The sequence below is a fragment of the Eublepharis macularius genome, chromosome 1 (assembly GCF_028583425.1).
Source record: "Eublepharis macularius isolate TG4126 chromosome 1, MPM_Emac_v1.0, whole genome shotgun sequence".
Classification (NCBI taxonomy): Eukaryota; Metazoa; Chordata; class Lepidosauria; order Squamata; family Eublepharidae; genus Eublepharis; species Eublepharis macularius.
In genome coordinates this window covers 50,767,433-50,788,270 of record NC_072790.1, presented here as the reverse complement: position 1 = coordinate 50,788,270, position 20,838 = coordinate 50,767,433, and the positions used below count along the sequence as shown (strand labels likewise).

Here is a 20,838-nt window from a genome sequence, read left to right as displayed (position 1 = left end):
GTGTAAACTCAGTCTCTCTGTATGAGATGCATTGGTGTGTGTTTGTCAAGTGTAGGGAGAAGCAATGTTAGCAAGGAAGCATAGTTTTAAAAGACAGCCAGCAGCAATTGCTCCTCAGAGGGTTTGTTAATTTCCTCTTCACCTCCCCAAGGCTCTGTCGATTTCCCCTCTCTAGTCTAAAACTGTGTGGGATTGCAACCAAAGGGCAGTGAGGAATATAACTGGGCTGGAGCTGCCTTCCAGAACCGGGCTTGGGAGATGCAATATTAGCTGGGAAGGGATTAAAAAAGACAGAGCTGGTAGCAAGGCAAAGGCATTGATATACACTGGAGCTGTGTGAAGCTATTCTGCTCCTCATCCTTATGCAAGTTTGTAACACTAAGGAAGAGATGTGCATGGGGAGTTGAACTGATCATGGGAGAATTGGCAAGTGGGAAGGAATGCTTCAGACTTCTGTCTGCTGATTCTCCCTTTATGTGCACATTCCCTGGTGATGGGTGGAGAGGGCCCTCAAGTCATAGCTGACTTATGGTGATCCCTGGTGGGGTTTTCATGGCAGGAGTCTAGCAGAGGTGGTTTGCCATTGCCTGGCTCTGCAATCCTGGTCTTCGTTGGAGGTCTCCCATCCAATTACTAACCAAGGCCAACCCTGCTTAGCTTCTGAGATCGATGAGATCAGGCTCACCTGGGCTATCCAGGTCAGGGTGCACATTCTCTAGGTTACTTTTCATTTGGTTTTTCCCCAGATGGGCTCCAAGACTAGAAATAAACTCATCAGGAAATATAGGGTGCAGGGCTGATGGGTGACATTCTGCTCCCCTTCCTTACACGAGCTTGTAAAGCTCCTTACACCTCTACACAAAAAGGATATATCTTTGGGTAATTTAGGTTTTCTTTTGCATATGTGTTTTTTGTGTGTGCATTTATATACTTTGGCCTTGTCCAATCCTGGCTTGACATTTTTGATGAGCCAGCATGGTATAGTGGTTAGAGTGACAGACTTGGGTCTAAGAGCAGAACTACATGAGATGAGTTACTAGAGCTGTACATGTGTCTGCTTACCTCAAGGTTTGATGGGAAGTGTAGGGTAGGCGTCCTTGCAGCTTTAAGTTTAACATTTACAGAGCAGCAGGGAGGAGAGTGCAGGTGTCAGTGCAGGTGGGTGCCCCCCTTCCCCTCGCTGAGTGTGTGTGGGGTTTTTGGGGCCCTCTCCTGCCCCCCCCCCTTCCCTGCACAGCAGATAGGGTGCCTGGCCACTGCCTGACAGGGTGCCCAGAGCATCGCTGCATTTCCCTCCCTGCTTGCCCACAGAGTGCCACCAGGCTGTGTAGCTCCGGGCTGTGCGGTGCGGTGCGGCTTTGGGCAGGAGCTGGGCGAGTGGGGGGGAAAGGCAGCAATGCTACGACCCGACACTGCGCCAGCCCAGGTGCACGTGCTGCGTCGTTGCATCTGCCCCCTCTGCTTGCCTGGCCCCTGCAAAGCGCCGCTAGGCTATGCAGCTCTGGGTTGTGCGGCTTCAGGCAGGGGCTGGGCAAGTGGGAAGGGGAGATGCAGCGATGCTCTGGGCGCTCTGCCTGCTGACCTCTTCACCCGCTCTGCACCCAAAGCCGCGCTAGCAGCCAGCAGCAGCCAGGTGCCCTATCTGCTGTGCTGGGAAAGGGGGAGCAGGAGAGGGCCCCCAAAACCTCCCCACACACCCAGCGGAGGGGAAGGGGCGTGCCCAGCAAGAGCCCAACGCTGGTACTCCCCTCCTTGCTGCTCTGTAAATGTTAAACTTAAAACTGCAAGGACGCCTACACTTCCTACACTTCCTATCAAACCTTGAGGTAAGCAGACATGTGTAGAACTCTAGTAACTCGTCTCATGTAATTCGGCTCTGAGTGACTGAGGTTTGAATCCCTGCTCTGCCATGGATCCTTGATTTGTGATCTTGGCCAATAGCATACTGTCATCCTAACCTATCTCACTAGGTTGTGAGGAAAAATTGTGGAGAGGAGAATGATGGAAGCTGCTTTGGATCCTCATTGTGGTGAAAGGCGGGGTTTAAATGACATAAAATAAAAATATTGTCTGTCCTTTCCCCTGATCCATTGGCTGATTGAAATATTTGTGCACACAGCTTTCTGTTCTGTGAATAAGGGCAGTTCTCACTGAAATGAATGGAGAACCTTTTGTTAGTATGGCATGGAGGAAACTGCTTTGTGTACATGCTGAAGTACCCACAGGGGAATGCAGTGTGGTATTAATTGAGAGTCTTCAGTTTTCTTCAGGAAATGAACAGCTGAAGTGAGGCAGTCTCTCTTTTTTTGAGATTTTTTTTAAAAAAAACCTTTGGAAACATTGTTTCGGTACATCTCAATTAAGCATTTTTGCTAATTTAATTGGGTTAGAAATTTAGAAGAAGATAAACTTATTCAATAGTTTATTTAACAAGGAGCGAAATAATAGTTTTATTTTCCTTTTTGTGTATTGTGGATACTTACCAAATATTTATATACTCTGATTTTTACAGTTGAAGTCTAGTTAAGTTTCTTGTGCATGTTTGCTGAATCTTTATTCTCTGTTTAACTTCGATTTTTTTTAATTAAGTGGTTAAAATGGAAATTCAAAAATGTGGATCTGTTCAAATCAGCTTGTAAAATAATTTTAGGGGGATGTTCGTTTTCCTTTTGTGAAGACTTTACAGTAATCTAATGCAATATTTATTCTTTTTAAAGCTCATGTGGAAAATGAAGAACAGTACACTCAAGCTTTGGAGAAATTCGGAGGCAATTGCGTCTGTAGGGATGATCCAGACTTAGGAACAGCATTTTTAAAATTTGCTGTATTTACAAAGGAGTTGACTGCACTTTTCAAAAACCTGGTAGGAAATAATTTATCCCTCTCTAAAACTGCATTTTACTGAATTAGAATAGTGTAGCTTTCAAAGTGGAATACATTTAATCTTTAACATGACCTATAAGTTCAGATAGGCTTTAAGCTTAGCTATTCTAATTTTTACAGTTCATGAAATATAAGGAAGTGCATTAGTATACATTTCAACCAACTTAATTTTTTTAAAACTGAGTAGTTGCTTCTGATGCTTAACTTAACAGTTCTTGAAATGGAAAATGTGGTTGTCTAGAAGATAAAATGTGATTATCTCAAGGGAATGTTTCATGTACCTATGCAATGGATATTGTAAATGACTGTAAAGACAACTTTTGTTATCCAGCTCTCTTCAGGAGAGGCTTCCAGCCTTGTATAATTGGTTTCTTTCTAAACCATTTATAACGCTAATTGCTGTCCTCTGACTTAACCCTCTCATGGGGTTGGGAATGAAAGAGGGGGAGAGAATGAGTTATTTTGCCCTGACTTCATGTTGCATCACAGTATGATATGGATAGTGCTTGTACTGAAAGTGGAAGAAATACAATAAAAAAATAAAGCATTTCCAAAGCCCCTTCCCTTCCAAACATTAAAGGATTTAAAAAACCCGTTGCCCCTTATGTGTAGTAAGGTCTTTTTTCCTGTGTTGCTTTGTTTTGTGTGTGTATGTTTTAAAATGTTTGAATAGTGTCTTTTCCATTAACATCCTGACCTGGATGTATGCCAGCATATCTGCCTGTAGTGCTAATGCAACATCACTGTAAAGCTGGAGTAACAAAATGACTTGCAGCAGCACACTGCTAGGCATGTGCCTGTATTCACTGCCACAGCAGGCCTTGGTATTTGTCCAAGCTGCATTCATATGTTCATATTCAGGGCTTTTTTCTAGGAAAAGAGGTGGTGGAATTCAGAGGGTTGCCCTCGGAGAAAATGGTCATATGGCTGGTGGCCCCACCCCCTGATCTCCAGACAGAGGGGAGTTTAGATTGCCCAAGGGCAATCTAAACTCCCCTCTGTCTGGAGATCAGGGGGTGGGGCCACCAGCCATATGACCATTTTCAAGAGGTTCTGGAACTCCGTTCCCCCGCGTTCCCCCTGAAAAAAAGCCCTGTTCATATTCATCTCTTGATGATGGCAGCATCACATGACAAACTGTATGTGTGGGACAACTGTTGCACCCCTGACAAAGTTGGCAACCTTTTCAGTAATAGTATTTTGCAAACATTGCTATGAGTTGTCTAATATTTGGTAGATGGGAGGTGTTTGGATACTTTTTTGCATCAATCCTCCCTTTTGATCTTTGCAGAGATTGGTTTAAAACTCTTCTAAAATTATTTATTTTTAGCTATATGGGCATCTGGTTAAAATTTTTCCATTTGAAATGTTGAGTGGTATTTGTGTATTCTAAAATTACGTGCTTCTCATGTGGTAGCATTCTAAGACTTAAATTGCACTATCCTTTTTTGCATTTGTGTATTTTCTTCATTTATACCCTTTTCCTTCTTTGTAATTTTTTTCTGTTGTTGCTGCTTTGTAATATTAGTTAGGTTATAAAATTTTAAAACAGATTTTAAACAAAATTGTGCCGCTTAAACAACATGTCGCCCATACCTAAGAACTGGGTTAGCTAACATCTGAAACACTTCAAGGACTTGGTTTAGGATTGCAGTTTGAATACAATTTGTAGTTTTACTATATGTAGAAGCTCTTTTAAGACTTTTTCTAAAACTATTATGGGCTATAGTATTCCCTGATACTTTCTTTGAATTAGCAAAGGACTTTCTGAAATCTGTTTCATTGCTTGCATTGATATGGATTCCTGGGGCATTTAAAAACAAACATTTAAACGCTTTGCTTGGCATGCACCATGATGTTCCTTGCCAGAGTTTCTGTTCCTTTGGCACTGATCTTTAAACAGAGTAGTGTCAATAGCTTGCAGATATATTTAGGTCAAATGTGTCATGAGGACAGTTTCAGGGTGCTTAATTTCCTTAAGGATAGGTAGACGACTTCACTTAAAGCCATAAAATTACTTTTTAACCTCCTTTAATGCTCACAACGAGGGCAGGAAAAGTCTCTGTCTTTTGCCCTTGCACACAGAGTCCAAATGAGAATTAGTTCTGTGTGGTCCTGTCCTTCATAGTATATGGATACTAGCCACATACTAGGTCTTTACCATCTGCGTGGAGCTTACCCGAGTGCTTGTGGCACTGAAATAACTTTATGTAAGACTGATTTTCTCAAGACAGGGACCCACATGTGTCTTTGGAGCATAGCATAGTGTCCTTGGCTTGCGGCAGAATAGTTGGTCAGTCTTTTACCTGAGACTGGAGAAGATTCATCCAACAGAAATGACTCTTCCGTTGGAAGAAGCCTCTTATTAGGCTGGAGGATGGCTTCAGCCTTTGCTTGGTGGACTGTCCAAAGTTTGTGAGTCATGAATCAGGGCTGGGCCCTGGCTCATCCGGAATGTGGCAGTAGGAAAACCTTGAAACAAGCCTGATCTACTTTCGTGTTGTTTTGGCTTTAGTATCTCCCCCTCCAACATGAACTTTCCCTTCTCAACAATAGCACTAGATTGAATTCTATTTATTGCCTGCAGATGTTAATTGTGCTGTTGGAATATGTGTTGTTTAGACACCTTTTTCATTTCTCTGGTGCTTATATAATTATGGAAATTGAAGCTAGTTAAGCTAAGAATGTTCTCAGCATAGTCCAGGGTGGGTTGACTGATACTGGTGGGTTTTAAAAAAACAACCAAACACAAACCTATAGTTAATCAATTTTAAATATTTCCTTTGGCCTCGTTATTTTTTGAATAAGAGAATCATCTGATTAGAAAAGAGTCCAGTAGCACCTTAAAGACTAACCAACTTTACTGTAGCATAAGCTTTCGAGAATCACAGTTCTCTTCGTCAGATGAGAACTGTGATTCTCGAAAGCTTATGCCACAGTAAAGTTGGTTAGTCTTAAAGGTGCTACTGGGCTCTTTTCTATTTTGCTCCTGCAGACTAACACGGCTAACTCCTCTGGATCTGATTATTAAAGTAAGTACCACTGCATTTGTTAGGTGAATATGTTGTCTCAGGGGTTACCCTATAGGGCTTACTGAAGTGGTAAACCTGTGCCTGGGGTGAATCGCTTCAGACTGTAGAAGCAGGCTGACATGATTGAATGCTCCACACAAAAAGACTCCCTGCATGTAGAAAACAAGAATGTCAGGGAGGAGAAGGCTAGCCTCTAATACATGATCTTCCCTGGTTTACTGGCAAGTAGCATCCTCATGTTGAGCCTCCTGTATACCACAAAAGATAGCTCCAGGTCATCTCTCCCTGCAGCTTAATGGAGTTCACTGGCATCCATATACGGATGACATGCAACTCTATCGTTTCTTTTCTCTAATTCTGAGGAAATGGAGGACGTTCAGTATATCAGTATCTAAAGTCATAAAAGACTGGATGAGGATGAACAAATCGAAACTGAAAAAACCCGGGCCTTCTGTGGTTTGGGGTGATGGGGGAAAGGGTGCTAGGCAAGCGTAACAATATTCCTGAAGGAGTAAGCATGGAGCTTGGGGATACTTCTGGATGCCTGGACTCAGGCTATGGACTCAATCATGGTGTCACACAGAAATCTGTGGCCGTAGATTCCTTATCGTAATCCAGTCTGGCATCCTGGTCTTTCCTTGGGACAAGCTATCTGCAGATAACTTGGATGGCATTCTGATCAAAACAAAGGAAAGAAAAAAGTTATGCTTTTGTCAGCAAGCCAGAGGACAGATGTCAAAAATGCTGCCTACAGCAGTCCTTTCATACCAACAGGATGCTCTTAGGTTTGGGGATAACTATAAGAGGTCACCCTGGGCCAAGTACAGAAAGGATACAGATCTACCAAACAGGCAAATGTGTGTAATCCACCTTGAATCTCAGTGAGAAAGGCAGACTATAAATGACGTAAACACCACTATATAAAAGGCTAACCATGTTCCAGACAACTCACTTCCTACCCTGGTGCACCTCCAGAGGGTGCTGCTGTGGAGGAAAGCCCAGAAGAGGCAGCTTGTCCCTCTGAGAGCGTGCCGTGCCCACCCGCCTGCCCTCCCCTTTCTGGAGCCCGTTGTATTTTTCCCCACAACAGGCTTTGTTACGAATAAAATAAATAAATAATTTAGATATCCACAGTCATTATGTATACAGAAGCTGCTTAAACAGGACCGGGACTCCCTTCAAAAAGATGCTGCATGAAAACAGCCCGGATGAAAGGCCATTTCCTTAAGACACCTCCAAATAAGTGCTTCTGTGACTGTCCTTTGGCAGTGCTTGATTCATTGTCCCGTACCTTTTCCTACTGTCCAAAGTATGCAACGGCCAGAGAGAGATTTGCCTGACACTTCAAGATTAAGATTACTTCTGAGTAGCCTTCTGCAAAAGCTGCATTGTGGATATTGCAAACTTTTGTTTTACTGTGATTTTCAATTCTTAAATTTTGTTTTTATAGTGTATGGCCTATGGGCTCTTAAATTTGAATAAACTTAACTTGAACTTGAGATATCTACAGGATGCTGCTAATCTGTATTAGATAGACTAAGCCTATCAGAAAATTATAGCCCAGTTAAGGGCGGGGGGGGAGGTTTTGAAAGCAGTACCCAACAAGTGGTTCAAATAGTATATTTCTCTGGCATGTATTTCTCAGTCTCAGGCATACAGAGGGGACATTGGCCCATTCAACTAGAAGTGCCCCCAAACCACACTAATGAATCCATAACTGACATCTCTAAGTCAGTGACCTGGATGTCAGCATCCATGTTTATCGGACACTTGAAAATTGATTTTGTCCTCATGGCTGATCAGTGTTCAGGTGGAAAGTGTTGCAAGCAAGAGGTCAGCTGCGGAAGTCTCCGAACTGAAAAGGAGGGATGTTTCTTCTCCCTTGGTTGGAGACGGAAAGAATGCCCTATTATGAGAAAAGAGTACCCAATTGTAGTAGGATTTCTTGTCCTGAAGTTGAAATAACCTTCAGAGTCCAATGTTCCATTCTATAGGCAGATTTTAATTTTTATAGCAGATATACTTCTCCATTTGTTACCTATCTCATTATTTGTGCCGAGTTAAAATTTAACATAACACAGCCGCACCTTGAATACCGCTCCTTAAATATAAGGCAGCGCGTCATTCCCAAGTGCTTCCAGATGTTTAGGAAGATCTTACCTCACTCTCTTCTGTTTCTCTGCATGTGTGAATACTGGTGTCTTTACCTCTTGGGGAGGAAAGCAGAGAGTAGAGAACATGAGAGTTTCCTAGTGAACCTGTGTTTACTGAATCATAGTTGCAGTTGTGGCTATACTTCATAGTGATATGGCAAGTCCCACTCTTTGAAGTCTACAGTACCATATCTCTTGACTTGTTCATCCTTCAAAGTTTGAGTATTTCTAGTTCTGTCAGATAAAGTAATGGAGCTTGGGTGTGGAAATGTTAAAAATGTGCCTTCTTTATTTGTTGTAGATCCAGAATATGAATAACATAATAACCTTTCCACTGGACAGTTTGCTGAAAGGAGATCTAAAAGGAGTTAAAGGGGTATGTTTTTTTTTACAAAAATTGTTTTCATTATGATCACTGTTAGGAGTTCATTTTGAGTTTAGTTGTAAAAAATTGTGTACTTCCTCCCATGGGAACAAGGGTTTTGGGGGGGGGATGTAATGGGCTGCAGCAGGAGAGAGCAGGTAGGAAAGTTCTGTTCCTCTTACTGGGCTTATACGCACACTAATTCGGCAACGGAGAACAGCTTGACACAGCAGCCCTGGAAGCAGCCCCCTAAAACTGGCCCCAAAAGCTGGAGCAGGGACGCAACAGAGGACGATCCTGGTGATGCTAGATCACTTAAGCTGGAGGAAGGTGCCTTATGTTAGAGGAAGGCTTCACACTTTTCTTAGTGAATGGTAGGATGGAGTAATATCCATCCCTCTGAATCCCTCCTGGTTACAATGCAGTTCACACTGAGGTTTCTCAGTGGCCCACCAGCAAAGTTAATGGCTTACCAAATCAGAAGCAGCTTGCCAGCCTGTCAGGAGCTTGAGAAACCAACCTGTTTCAAAGGTACTTTTCGCACTCAGTTTTTAGAGCGCGTTTGTACCTGTTCCACATCCCATGTTTGCAAGGTTTTCACACTTAAAAGCAGTCATGGGATGCAGTCCCACTTTTTGTCCGCTGTATCCCCGATTTTTCCCCCTGCGGACATACCCTGATGTTTTTTTAAGTTCGCTGCTGACTGGCAGCTGGCCCGCATTTTGCTAATGTGAACACTTTCCCCTCCTTTTTGCTTCTCTCCCCCCCCTCTCCTTTTCCCTGGGAGCTGATTGGTTTGTGCAGAATTAACCACTCCCACCCTCTCTGCTCTCTGAACTCCTTGTCCACCATTTTTTTTAGTAAAGCGAGGTGAGGGTCATAAGGCTGCTTCTTCATTGGTTTCCTTCCTCCCGGTATGCATGCTCTTTTATTTTTTTTCAAAAGCCAGGAATGATTCCTAAGCTTGCTGCTAATTCCCTGCTAGCTTTAAAAGCAAGGAAAGTGTTAAATAGCTGCTTTCTCCTTCCTCCCTTAGGGTTTGCACACACATTCTTTTTTTTTTTAAAGACAAGAATGGTTTGCAACATTGTAATGTTACTGCACTTTCTTCCTGGCTTTAAAAGCCAGGAAAGGATTAAATGGCTGCTTTTCCCTCCCTCCCAGGCATGTTTCGGACTTTGCCAAAGAGGGGGAAAAAACCCAAGCATTTTGCACAGCCCTTTGGAAACAAGCCTCTGCTTCCTGGGAGGAGAAGAATCTGCAGCATTTTAACCCTTTCCTGGCTTGATTAAAAAAAATGAGAGTGGTACATGTTTCCCCCCAGAACTCTGCCACCAATTGCCTCTCCAGTGGGCAGGGGACAGCCCAATCAGCAAAAAGGGGGGGAGGGTTCCAACATTGCAACGTTACTACGCATGCTCAATTTTTTTTAAAAAAGTGTGACGTGAATTGCAAGGCCCCGAAAGCCAAAAATTGCACCGAGGTTTTGAAATGAAGCACAGACACCAAATCGAAATTGCAGTGGACAGTGTGAAATGAACAGGTGCAGTGCCGAAGCCACTGCAATCGGGGCGAATGCTCATAAATGGTGGTTTAAACCGTAAGTGCGAAAAGGGCCAAAGTCCTAGGCAGACAGGGAAAACACAAGCCCTTGGTGGCTATCAGGCTCTTGGTAGGTTCCTAGGCTTAGTGGATGGGCTGTGTCTAGCTTCTTGGATCATATTGTGCAGACTGAAGATATGACAACCCTGAAGAAAAAAAAACCCAGAAGAAACCTGGAAAATTCTTTTCCATTTGTTTTTCATCAAAGCCTTTTTTCATTTTTATGATGGAAAAAAATGCAAATTTGGGTAAAATTGAAAAACCCCTCCTATGAAATATTTTATTTTAGAATGAGTGAAGTGCTTTCAAAGACAAGGCGCGCATGCTGTAGATATACACAGCTCTTAAATCCAAAATGCATTTCTGTACTGAGAAGCTTTAAAAAAGTAGAGAAGACAGTTTCAGTTTGGCCGAATCTCAAGTTTTCTAAAGAGCTGCCTGAGGATAAAAAGGAAGGCTCAAAATTAGAAGTTTCAGAAACTGATTTTGATTAGAGACTTGAGGTGCCAATACTTTTATTTTTAAATGGGACTAATTTTGTATGTCATTCAAATGATATGATGTGTATGCTAATAATACATTACTGAATAGTTCAGTGCTTGAATGTTATGCAGTTTAACTACATATCAAAATATGCTGTTAGTCTTATTGTAAACGTGTGATCTTTTTTCTGACCAAATAATATAGTTTATGTTATTTACCACGAAGCTTGTGTTTTCTGTTTTACTCCTGTTTTTTCTACTTTTTAGATAGCAATAATTAACATACATGTGCTAAGGTAGCATAGACTCCCATCAGTTTGCAGATCTCTCTCAAGTATTGTGGTATACTTGCAGTTTTGCTTGTATAAAACAAAGGCATTTATAATTCCATTAAAATGTCAAATATTGCAATTTTATATGCTAAGTAAGTTATAAAGGATGCATTTTATGTTGTTAAAGCAGTAACATTAGTATAGGTTTAGTATAGGACAGTAAGTACTGCATATATTTCAGTTTTTTTCTGAAATTTCTGTTTTCCCTGGGGTGGACGGAACAGGAAAAGGCTCCCCCCCACCCCCCATGGCATCATCATTTCTGGAAATTTTACACCTCTAGTGCAGACCTGCTTTATTTCAAGCTTGTGTATAGGAGACTTCGTGTGGCGCAAGTAAACAGGCAGCTATCATGGGTAAATTAGCTCTTTGTTAGATCTAAAATAGTTAAGAGTCCAGTAGCACCTTTAAGACTAACCAACTTTACTGTAGCATAAGTTTTCGAGAACCACAGTTCTCCTTGTTAGATGCATCTGATGAAGAGAACTGAGGTTCTCAAAAACTTATGCTACAGTAAAGTTGGTTTGTCTTAAAGGTGCTTCTGGACTCTTTACTATTTTGCTACTACACATGGCTAACTCCTTTGGATCTATGTTAGATCTAAATTTTTTAGCTTCGTGGAGTCTATGTTGGGATAAAATATTTAGGGCTTGGAGCCATGTGTTGTGCTCTGGTTCTGTCTGATGGACTCCAAAATGTTTAAAGTTCCATTAAAGCATATAATAAAACCAAGAGAAACTTCATTAGCAATTGTGTTGGGGTTTTAGAGAGGGTGTTCTTTACTGCCTAGACCCCTACCAACATTGGTTTGGGATGATCAGAAGAACATAATGTCTCAATAATTAGAACATCTTTTTTTATTTTCACAGGATCTGAAGAAACCTTTTGATAAAGCTTGGAAAGACTATGAAACAAAAGTGTATGTATTTTCTGATATTATTATACAGTGAAAACTTCAGAAAAGAGTGGCTTGGGTTCTTTGTTACACAAGCATAGCAGTGTCCATGGAAAGGAACTTTTCAGCCTCCCCCCTCTAGCTGCAGCCTGCCGGGCCCCCTGAAATTCCTGCCTTAGGAGTCATTGGATTTCTGGGAATAACATCTGGGAGGGTCTGTAGCGGGGAGGTATTTGTGAAATTCACTCCACCACCTTCTGCTGGCATTGGTGGAAAACATAGTTAGGATTCAAATAAACTGGAATTTGCTTTTGCTGCAACAGACTTAACATGGCTATTGCTCTGTAAGTAATTTGGAATTGTTATTAATAGCCTTAACCTAGGTGTATTTACTACCATTGAATTTAGTGGGATTTACTTTGGAGTGTAGTCCTTAGACTTGAAGCTTAAGTTGCAAGGACTTATGTCTGGACAGTTCTAGATTGGGTAGCTTGGTCTAGATTGGTCATCCATGTGTATTCTGTGTCTTGGCTATGTGAGCTGCCTCCAATGAGATGCACTGACTTACTGTAGATGTAGAAGCTCGATTGTGGTGGTAGAGATATGCTTAATACGTGCAAGGCATTATACAATTTGAGTGGCAAATGTGCATGTGTAAACTTGATTTCCATCTCATGGAAATCTATAGGACTAACTCTAGTTGTTGATTGTCACTTGAGTATAACTTTTTTTTAGGGCTTTAAGTAATTGAATAGGAACATTATCGTATCCTATGATGTTAACTGGAGACCATTGCTTAACCTGTAGTACACAGTGCATGGGTGTGTACACTGGGATTTATGTTATTATATTTGCTTCCTACCCAGGAGCTCTCACTGCTGAGCACGTACACTATTGCTTTTGGAGATTTAGCAGAGTTTGATAAAATAGAAATAGGGAAGGAATGGACTCAGATACAGGAAATGAAAAGGAGATATCTCAAAAATGCTTAAGATAAGAATTGAGTCAAGAAAGTCTTTCTCAGGGCCAATACTTGTATTGTAGACAAATAATTATGGATGTTCTCAGATCTTTAAAATACAAAAATGTCTGTTATAAAACTAACAAATTCTAAATGACATACTCAACATAGTAAAAGCCCGTATTATAGTGGCAATAATACCAAGCTTAAATCACCCAGTATTCCTTAACCCAAGTTTTTAAATAGTGAAATGGGTTTTGAAGTGCTTCTAGCACATATTCTGGATTTTTGCACGCTCCAAAGTAATGGAGCAAATCTCTATATAGATGCCTTAATTGAATCAATATGTGTACAAAATACAGTATTATATTGACGGTTTACTTTGGAGCTTCAGCATCTCATGAAATCTTTTTCTATGGAAGTCAACTCCATTTACAGTGAAAAGATAAAATGTGTTAGGAAAGGTGTTCCTCTTGCCATGTACATACATAGAAGTGAGAGAAACACTTGCTAGTTTAACTTCATGCTGCAGCAGTACAACAACAGTATTGTGTGCTGGTTAGATTATCAGACTAGGATCTAGGAGACCCAGGTTTGAGTCCCCGCACTATTGTAGAAGCTTACTGGATGCCCTTGGGCCAGGCACAAACAATCAGCTTAACTTACCTCACAGGGGTTTTGTGAGGATAAAATGGAGACGACAGAACTATGTAAGCTGCTTTGGGTCTCCATCAGGGAGAAAGATGGGGTATAAATGAAGAAAATAATTTTTTCTTCCAAGAATGAGATGTTAGATGATAGCATAGGAATTGAAGGATCGAAGAGACCAGCAGTGGTCTCTTTTCTCTGATTTCTTCGAACACATTGCCAAATCAACCTCTGCAGTCATGAAAACTAATTCCTGCTATCTTTTGCAAAATTGAAGGTAAATTTTATAATCTGTCAGAGTACGTGGCCGGTATTAGTTCTTCCGTTTTGAGGATGCCGTTGCAAATACATAGAATATCCCATAGATCTGTTTTGGGAAGATTTCTTTTAAAGATCTTTTCCACGTTGTTTTCAGAATTGTTTTCCTTGGCTAGACTGACCCTCAAGGTTTTAATTTTCCTTTGAAGCTTTTGAGTATGAGGATGCTCCTGCTTTTGCAGTGTTTCTGCCATTTTGTAGAACGTTTGCTTTATTTATTTTTGGCGCGCTCCCCTCTCTCCAGGGTAGACATGGGCACGGAACGGAAAAAGACGAAACGAGAGGTTCGTGTTTTGTCATGTTTCACAAATCACAAACCACAAATTTTCACGAAATTGACCAGTTTCACAAAACAATTGGTTAGTTTTGTGATTTGTCAAAACCAGGGGCATTTCAACGGTGCCCTTCACCCAGAGAGATGCCAAAGTTTCAGGGAGACTTCAGCAGTTTTTTCTCCTGGAAGCAGCAAAGAGTATGAGCCCTCAAAAGAGCAGAGAAAGAATTGAGAAGACACCAAGACAAGTGAATAAAAAAAAGGGGAGGCTTAGGCTCCAGAGCCAGGTTAAGGCCTGAGACTAGGGTGGGGTGGGGTGGAGGAAAAAAGGCACCTTCACCCAAAGACCGTCCCATAGCAAGGCCAGGAGCTGGAAATAAAAGGCTTCTTTCAGCCAAAAGCACAATCCCAAATCCTTCCACACACACTCCCACTGCAATCCCAGCAACAAGTCCTCCTCCCTCTCCCTTTGTCTACTGGGACTGAAATACAAGGCAGAGAGAGGTGCCTTTTATAAAAATGCTGACATAGAGCAGAACAGGAGGTCTGTGGTTGGCTGACAGGCCTGCCTAACAGGGTTTGGAGGGGTGAGATTGGTATGCCCATGGCTACAGATGGCCCACCTCCTTGGTTGCCTAGGAGATTGACCCCTAGCTCCTGGCTGTATAGGGCAGAATGGAAGCTCTCCAGATGGCTAGGAGAGCTGTCAATCAAGGATAAGTGGGCTATGATGGGGGTTTCCAATGGCAACAACAGATCTGGGCCTATTGTTGCCTAGGGAATCAATGGATTGGTGCCAGCCTGTCTGCAATTACAAATCGTTCACGAAGCTAACGAAACAGGCCAAAAAGTTGTGAACTTTGTGATAATTTCATGATAACTGCGGCCCCACAAAATGCTGTTTCATGACACACGAAATGGCTCGTTTCGTGACGAAATTTGCTTTGTGTTTCGATTTGTGCCCATGGCTACTCCAGAGCTGCAGTAATACAATACAGTTATTGCTTTCTTAAAACAAATTTTTAAAAGCAGCAAAAAGCTTCCCTTGTACTTGCAGCAAGATTACTTCTACATTTTGTGACTTGGAAATACTGCACTGAAACCAGCGCTCATTTTCTGCTAGTAGAAGAGCAGGGTGCTTACATTGATGGAAGAGTGCTAATTTCCTCACTTCCACTGCAGACGCCCATATCACACTCTGCACCATTCCTTTAGTACCCCAGGGGCCATACTTCACTGGGGGCAGTTGGCTGCAGCAAGAAGGGGTAGGTGAGTTCCATTCCACTCATGCAAATTTGAATCCTGTGATGCAAGACTTTGTACAAGTACATTGTTAGAGAAAAAGTCTCTGTGTGTGTATCTGTGCATTTGTGGGGGGGCATAGCTTTGTTTTTATTATATTGCTTAGAAGTTGGTACTTTACGGTAAAACTGCCAGTGGGCCTTTGCCTTGAGCTGTCTGGTGTGAAAAATTGAGCTGTTGCTTTGTTTTGGTTGTGGTGCACCTTCCTTTATGTGCTTAAACATTAGCAGCATGTCGTGTTGAGAAAACTTATGGGAAAGAAATGCCTGTGACAGGAATACTGTTCACACTTTCAGCAGACCAACTGTTATTTTCACAGGCTCCTCAAAGCTGGGTCTCGCCTACTTTCAATAGCTTGATATCGCGATTGGCTGCATTTGCAAATTTTTGTTTGTCGTGACATATGGATAGGGAAAGTGCCAGAGAAGAAAAAAGAGATTGTATACAATATAACCTAATGTTATATTACCAGGACTGAAAATGTATGATACAGAATGAAGTGTTTTTGTTAGTACCTGGAGCTGACTTTCTGAAGCATCCAAATTGAGTGACTGTTTGGGACAAGATAGATGCATCATTCTTCTGATCCATTATGGCTGTTGTTATGGAAACTTAGAATAGATTTCAGAAGAGGAGTGTTTCCTGTCAGCATCCTCTAAAGAAAAGCCCTTCTGAGCACTCATCTTTTCTCCTTTGTGTATGCTGCAAGATGCCACATATTGTTTGAAATAAGGGGTGTATATAAATGTACTGCGGCATCAGGCACAGGCCAGAGCAGCCTAGGACAAGTTATTTCCTGAATCCAAGAAGCCTGAATTTCACCCTGTGTTCTTTTTTCTGAGCTGCCCTTTTTACATTGGGCCTTTCTGCCTCTTTGAGAATCTCTTTCTAACGAGTTTTCAAGCATACTAGGCCTTTGAAGGATTAATAACCATCACAAACTTCACAGAGTATCTTTTATTTTAGTATGCTTGGTTCATGAACTATTTTTTCCAAAATACTAATCTGGGCACCAATAAACACTGTTAAGTGGACAACGAAGACAGTGTCATCCCAATTAACTATTTTTGTTTTGTAGGTTTTGATTTTCTTATTTGGGCTCTGCCATTTTTTCACTCATGAATCAAGACAGGCCTTATACAGCATGAGCAGTGACCTTTGGAAAGTCAGGGCAGCTGGACTAGTAAGACTTGGAAACATCTAACCCAGCCGTCTTTGCTTGAATTCACAGTGCCAGCTGGCTCAGCAGCAGGAAGGAATGAGAGCTGTTTGCCCCGGATTGGCTAGGGATGCTAAGGCAGGGGGGAGCACTCAGAGACGGTGAACACTGATAAAGAAAGCTGTGTAAAGCTGATAACTGTAAATCGGTGGCACTTAAGAAAATATGGTAGGGTATAAGATGCATAAGTCATGTTGTGATGATTCGACATGACATATGTACTGACCACATACTGACCTGTCACTTGTTTCTGCTGCAGATGGGTGTAGGTTAGGGGGGTATAGAGCTTAATGTAGGCAGCACAAACTATATCCCTCTAAGATTCACTGTTGGCTCAGGATTTTCAAAGCCCTCGGAATTTCTTCTTAAACTTACAAGCTTGCATTCCAAAAGAGTTATGGTGAACTTTTCATACCCTCCTCAAAAAGATTCAGTGTATCCACTTGAAGAGCCATTTTGGATCTCAGCTGTAATACAGTGCTGGTATGTTGTATTGGAACCATCAGAGGCTCCTGTACAGAACAGATATGCCCTGAGATCAGTCAGAGACCTATTTGATTTCTTAAAGGATCTAATAAAGGATCTCAGTTTTTTTCTTTAATATCCTTAAAGACCAATTTTCATAATGCTCATTGACCTTGGTTTTCAGGTTTCTGGTTTTTATACCTGTCTGGATGGAATGGATGATGAACACACACCTGAGTGAATGCTTCTGAATTTACGATCACGAGCACAGATTATCAGTAAACGTATAAAACAAAATAGGATATTTCTCAGATTCAAAGTTCTAGTTCTGTTTCCACATGTCCTAATTCATGAAGGTTTGATGAAATAATGGTTCTCATTGAATGCCATCCCCATATTAAATATTCCATTTGTTCGTGTGGGCTAGGGAATAAGTTTTGTAATCTAGCATAGTGTAGGCCAATTTTGTCATCACATAAAATTAATCCAGCTCCAGAATCATTTTTCCCATTTCTGGCAGCCCAAATTTTAATGATAGTGTCATTAAAAATGTTGCTTACTATTGACATGACAGATAAAGAAGAAATGGATCCTGGTGTGTATTTTATATTAAAATGTATTGTATTGCTTTCTCACCTGTATTCACAGGATCGTTGTTGCATCTTTTGAGGGATTTTGCTGAAAACTCATTTCTCTTTAGCCTCCTTCACCTTAAATACCCATACCACTAGAGCTCATGTGTTCCTTACTTGCTTAGTGATACATCCGTTATTATAGAGAATGACTGTATGCAGAGATGTAGGTTAGAAAATTTACGAGTGCTTTATTTTTTAACGGGCCACGGTGATAAAGAAACAAGATTTTCATGAGTTTAGATACGTGATAATGACGAGCTGTGTCTTGTGAATTTGGTATGTTCATGTGTACAGTTCATATTTTGTTGGTGTTTGTATGGTTTATGGCTTCGGCCAAATAGTGAATGGCTGCCATTGCCAGTACAACATTAGGCGAGCTTGCCAGTTACAAAGTTATAAGTAACATTTACCAAGTGATAATTGATGGGAATTGTGTGTAAGAGTACCTGTGTGTTTGGTTGATTTGTTTCATTAATATGGGAAGGGAGTGGGCTGGAATTGGAGTTGGGGTTTGGAGAATAGCATGCACTGCGCCCAGGTATCCCAGTTAGCTATCCTTTACTGTTTGGCCTGAATGTAGGTAGGCCGGAGTATTTAAAAATCAGGCTACAACATGCTGATGAAGAGGGAGCACTGTTATACTGCTCTGAATAAACTTGGCAGTAGATCATACTTTAGAACAGAGGTAGGCAACCTTTCCCCCCAGCTTCAAATGCTGGAGGGGTAAATGCATTGTCTGTTGTGAAGGTGTTGCCTGCCCAAAAGGAGGGGGCAGGGGAGATTAAAGCTATGTACTTTAACAGATGCCCTAGCCTGGATAGACCAGGTGAGCCTGATCTCATCAGACCTCAGAAGCTAAGCAAGGTTGGCCTTGGTTAGTAATTGGATGGGAGACCTCCAACAAAGACCAAGTTGCTGAGGTAGACAATGGCAAATCACCTCTGTTAGTCTCTTGACATGAAAACCCCGCCGGGGATTGCCATTAGTCAGCTATGACTTGAGAGCACTATCCACCACCACTTTAAATGATACAATGGATACAAGCTGAGCCACAGAGCTGCTGCCACATCCTCAGAGACTTGTCTCAGGATATGGAGATGATGATGGTGAGCATTAATCATGCCCATCGTCTTTTTCCAGTGATGCTGCCATTTCCTCATAGGCTTACCTCAGTTGTTCGGGTGGATAACCAGCCAAGCCACGTGAGCAAAATGGTCCAGAATGCTGCTCTTTGGCTGGTGGGCTGAGGATTGTCTATCCAAGTTTAGAATGTTCACTAGAACTCTTCAACTAATTGATGAAAAATATTTAGGCTAACAGCCTGGTTTTGATTGGTTCTCTTCCCAACAGGACAAAAATAGAAAAAGAGAAAAAGGAACATGCTAAACTACATGGTATGATCCGTACAGAAATTAGTGGGGCTGAAATAGCTGAAGAGATGGAAAAAGAGAGACGGTTCTTCCAATTACAAATGTGTGAGGTAAAAAATGGAGCCCATTTCATTGCCACTGTCATTCATAAATTCATCTTAGTCAGTGGTATCTGTGACAAGCGCAAGATTCAAAAGGATTTTGAAATTATCCGGATGTGTCAACTTCAGGAGAGTATTTGTTGCTGTTTCCATAAACAATTGATAAATTGGCGGGTCGCCTAGTTCATTATTTGCAGATTAAAAACAAACCCAACAGGCAGAGTGTTTCCAGCCATCCTATTCTAGGCTAAGAGGATTGACTCCTGTGCCTATGCAAGTTGCCATCTGCTGCAGTATTGTTGGGAGAAGAAAAATCTCATTTTACTTGGTTAAGTAGGGAAATTTAACAGCTGTTGGGAAGGAGCTGCTGGTGCACTCAGGGGTTTTAATGAACTTGCTTCCTTATGGATTTTTCCATAAAAGCATGGTTATGTTAACTTCAGCTTTAAACTTGGTTGCCTTTTGGCATTATGCAACAATAGCTTGGTTTGGAGAACTGGGCATGTGTCATAGGCTTACTCTGTGGGGTTTCTCAGCATTCTCCTCCCTACCAGTGTCCCTTTAGACCTCTGGAAAGTGAGCTCCTTGGGTTGTGGTACCTGTGTACATGAGGACCCTTGCAGGCTATTGTGAGGGGGTGGGGGAGAAATCATTGGATGGAGAGGAGGTGGGGACAGTTTCACCCCCTTCCTCCTCTTTGCTGCATCCCCCTCCAGCATATACGACTGTCTCATCCATATGGGTCCTACAGTCCCAGGGACAATCATTATGTGGGTCTACAGGGGACTACTGAAGGGAAGGGGAATGCTGTATCTGTCCCTGCCTTCCCCAAAAGTTGGTTGGATACAAACCCTGTCTGCTTTAATAAGGCATGTAAGTAAGAAAAAAATCTTCCACTAGTAGAAGTTACTCTTGTGTCAGGGGAGGGCTTCTTGCATCTGGAGAAATCTGGCCATTCGTGGAATGGGTCTATGGAATCCAGTCCAGCAAGTTCCTGATTCAAGTATAATTGCAAACTACAGGCTTGGGTCCGTTGGAGCATTACCATGGCCTGAAGGATTTCTGTCTCCTCTTTCCTGCTGCAGCCCAACGTGCCTCCTAAATGCTGGGGGGGGGGGCATGTATCAAGGAGCAGCATTTGGAGGAACGTTTGGAGCTGTGGTGGGAGGAGGTGTGCACGTTTTGCTCCGTGAGCAGAAAGCTTTCCATTCACTTGAACAAAAGATGAACAGATAAATTTCTAGGTCATTTGGTTGTCTGCTAGAAAAGATTGTCTGCTCATTTGAAACATGGCCCCGTAGTTCTTCTCATGCTTATGTTTGATGAATGAAGGACCTTTTTTCAGCATGTATTTGTCTCCAAACGCTAATATTTTGAAGTCTTCAAGCTATAGTTAAATGGGGTTCAAATATCACTAGCCCTGTGACTAGTTCTAAAAGAATAATTAATGTCACTTGCCTGTATTTTACCTTTTACAGTACCTGTTGAAAGTCAATGAAATCAAGATTAAAAAAGGAGTTGACTTACTTCAAAACCTCATCAAGTATTTCCATGCACAATGCAAGTAGGTTTTTATATATTTGTAGTAATTTTTTTCCCTTAAATCATTTTCATGAAAACTAATTGTGGAAATGATTCTTTTTATTGAAGATATAAATGCACAGTCTTTCTGATACAGCTGTACGTATTCTGTTGTTGTTCTCCCATCAAACTGAATGGTTGAAAAGGTCAATTATTGTCTTGTTTGCTGTATTATTTTAAATGAAATGAAGCATGAAGCTGTAGCACGCAGTTGTCTGCAG

General features: G+C 41.7%; 1 protein-coding gene across 2 annotated transcripts in view; it reads left to right on the top strand.

Moving 5' to 3' along the window:
* Positions 1-20,838, top strand: part of ASAP2 (ArfGAP with SH3 domain, ankyrin repeat and PH domain 2) — a 118,373-nt gene that overhangs the window by 35,212 nt on the left and 62,323 nt on the right. For both annotated transcript variants that reach the window (XM_054993710.1, XM_054993643.1), the window contains exons 3-7: positions 2,718-2,863; positions 8,370-8,444; positions 11,718-11,767; positions 18,916-19,045; positions 20,515-20,600. In XM_054993710.1, the coding sequence (XP_054849685.1) occupies positions 2,718-2,863; positions 8,370-8,444; positions 11,718-11,767; positions 18,916-19,045; positions 20,515-20,600 (487 nt within the window). The remainder of the gene's footprint in view (positions 1-2,717; positions 2,864-8,369; positions 8,445-11,717; positions 11,768-18,915; positions 19,046-20,514; positions 20,601-20,838) is intronic.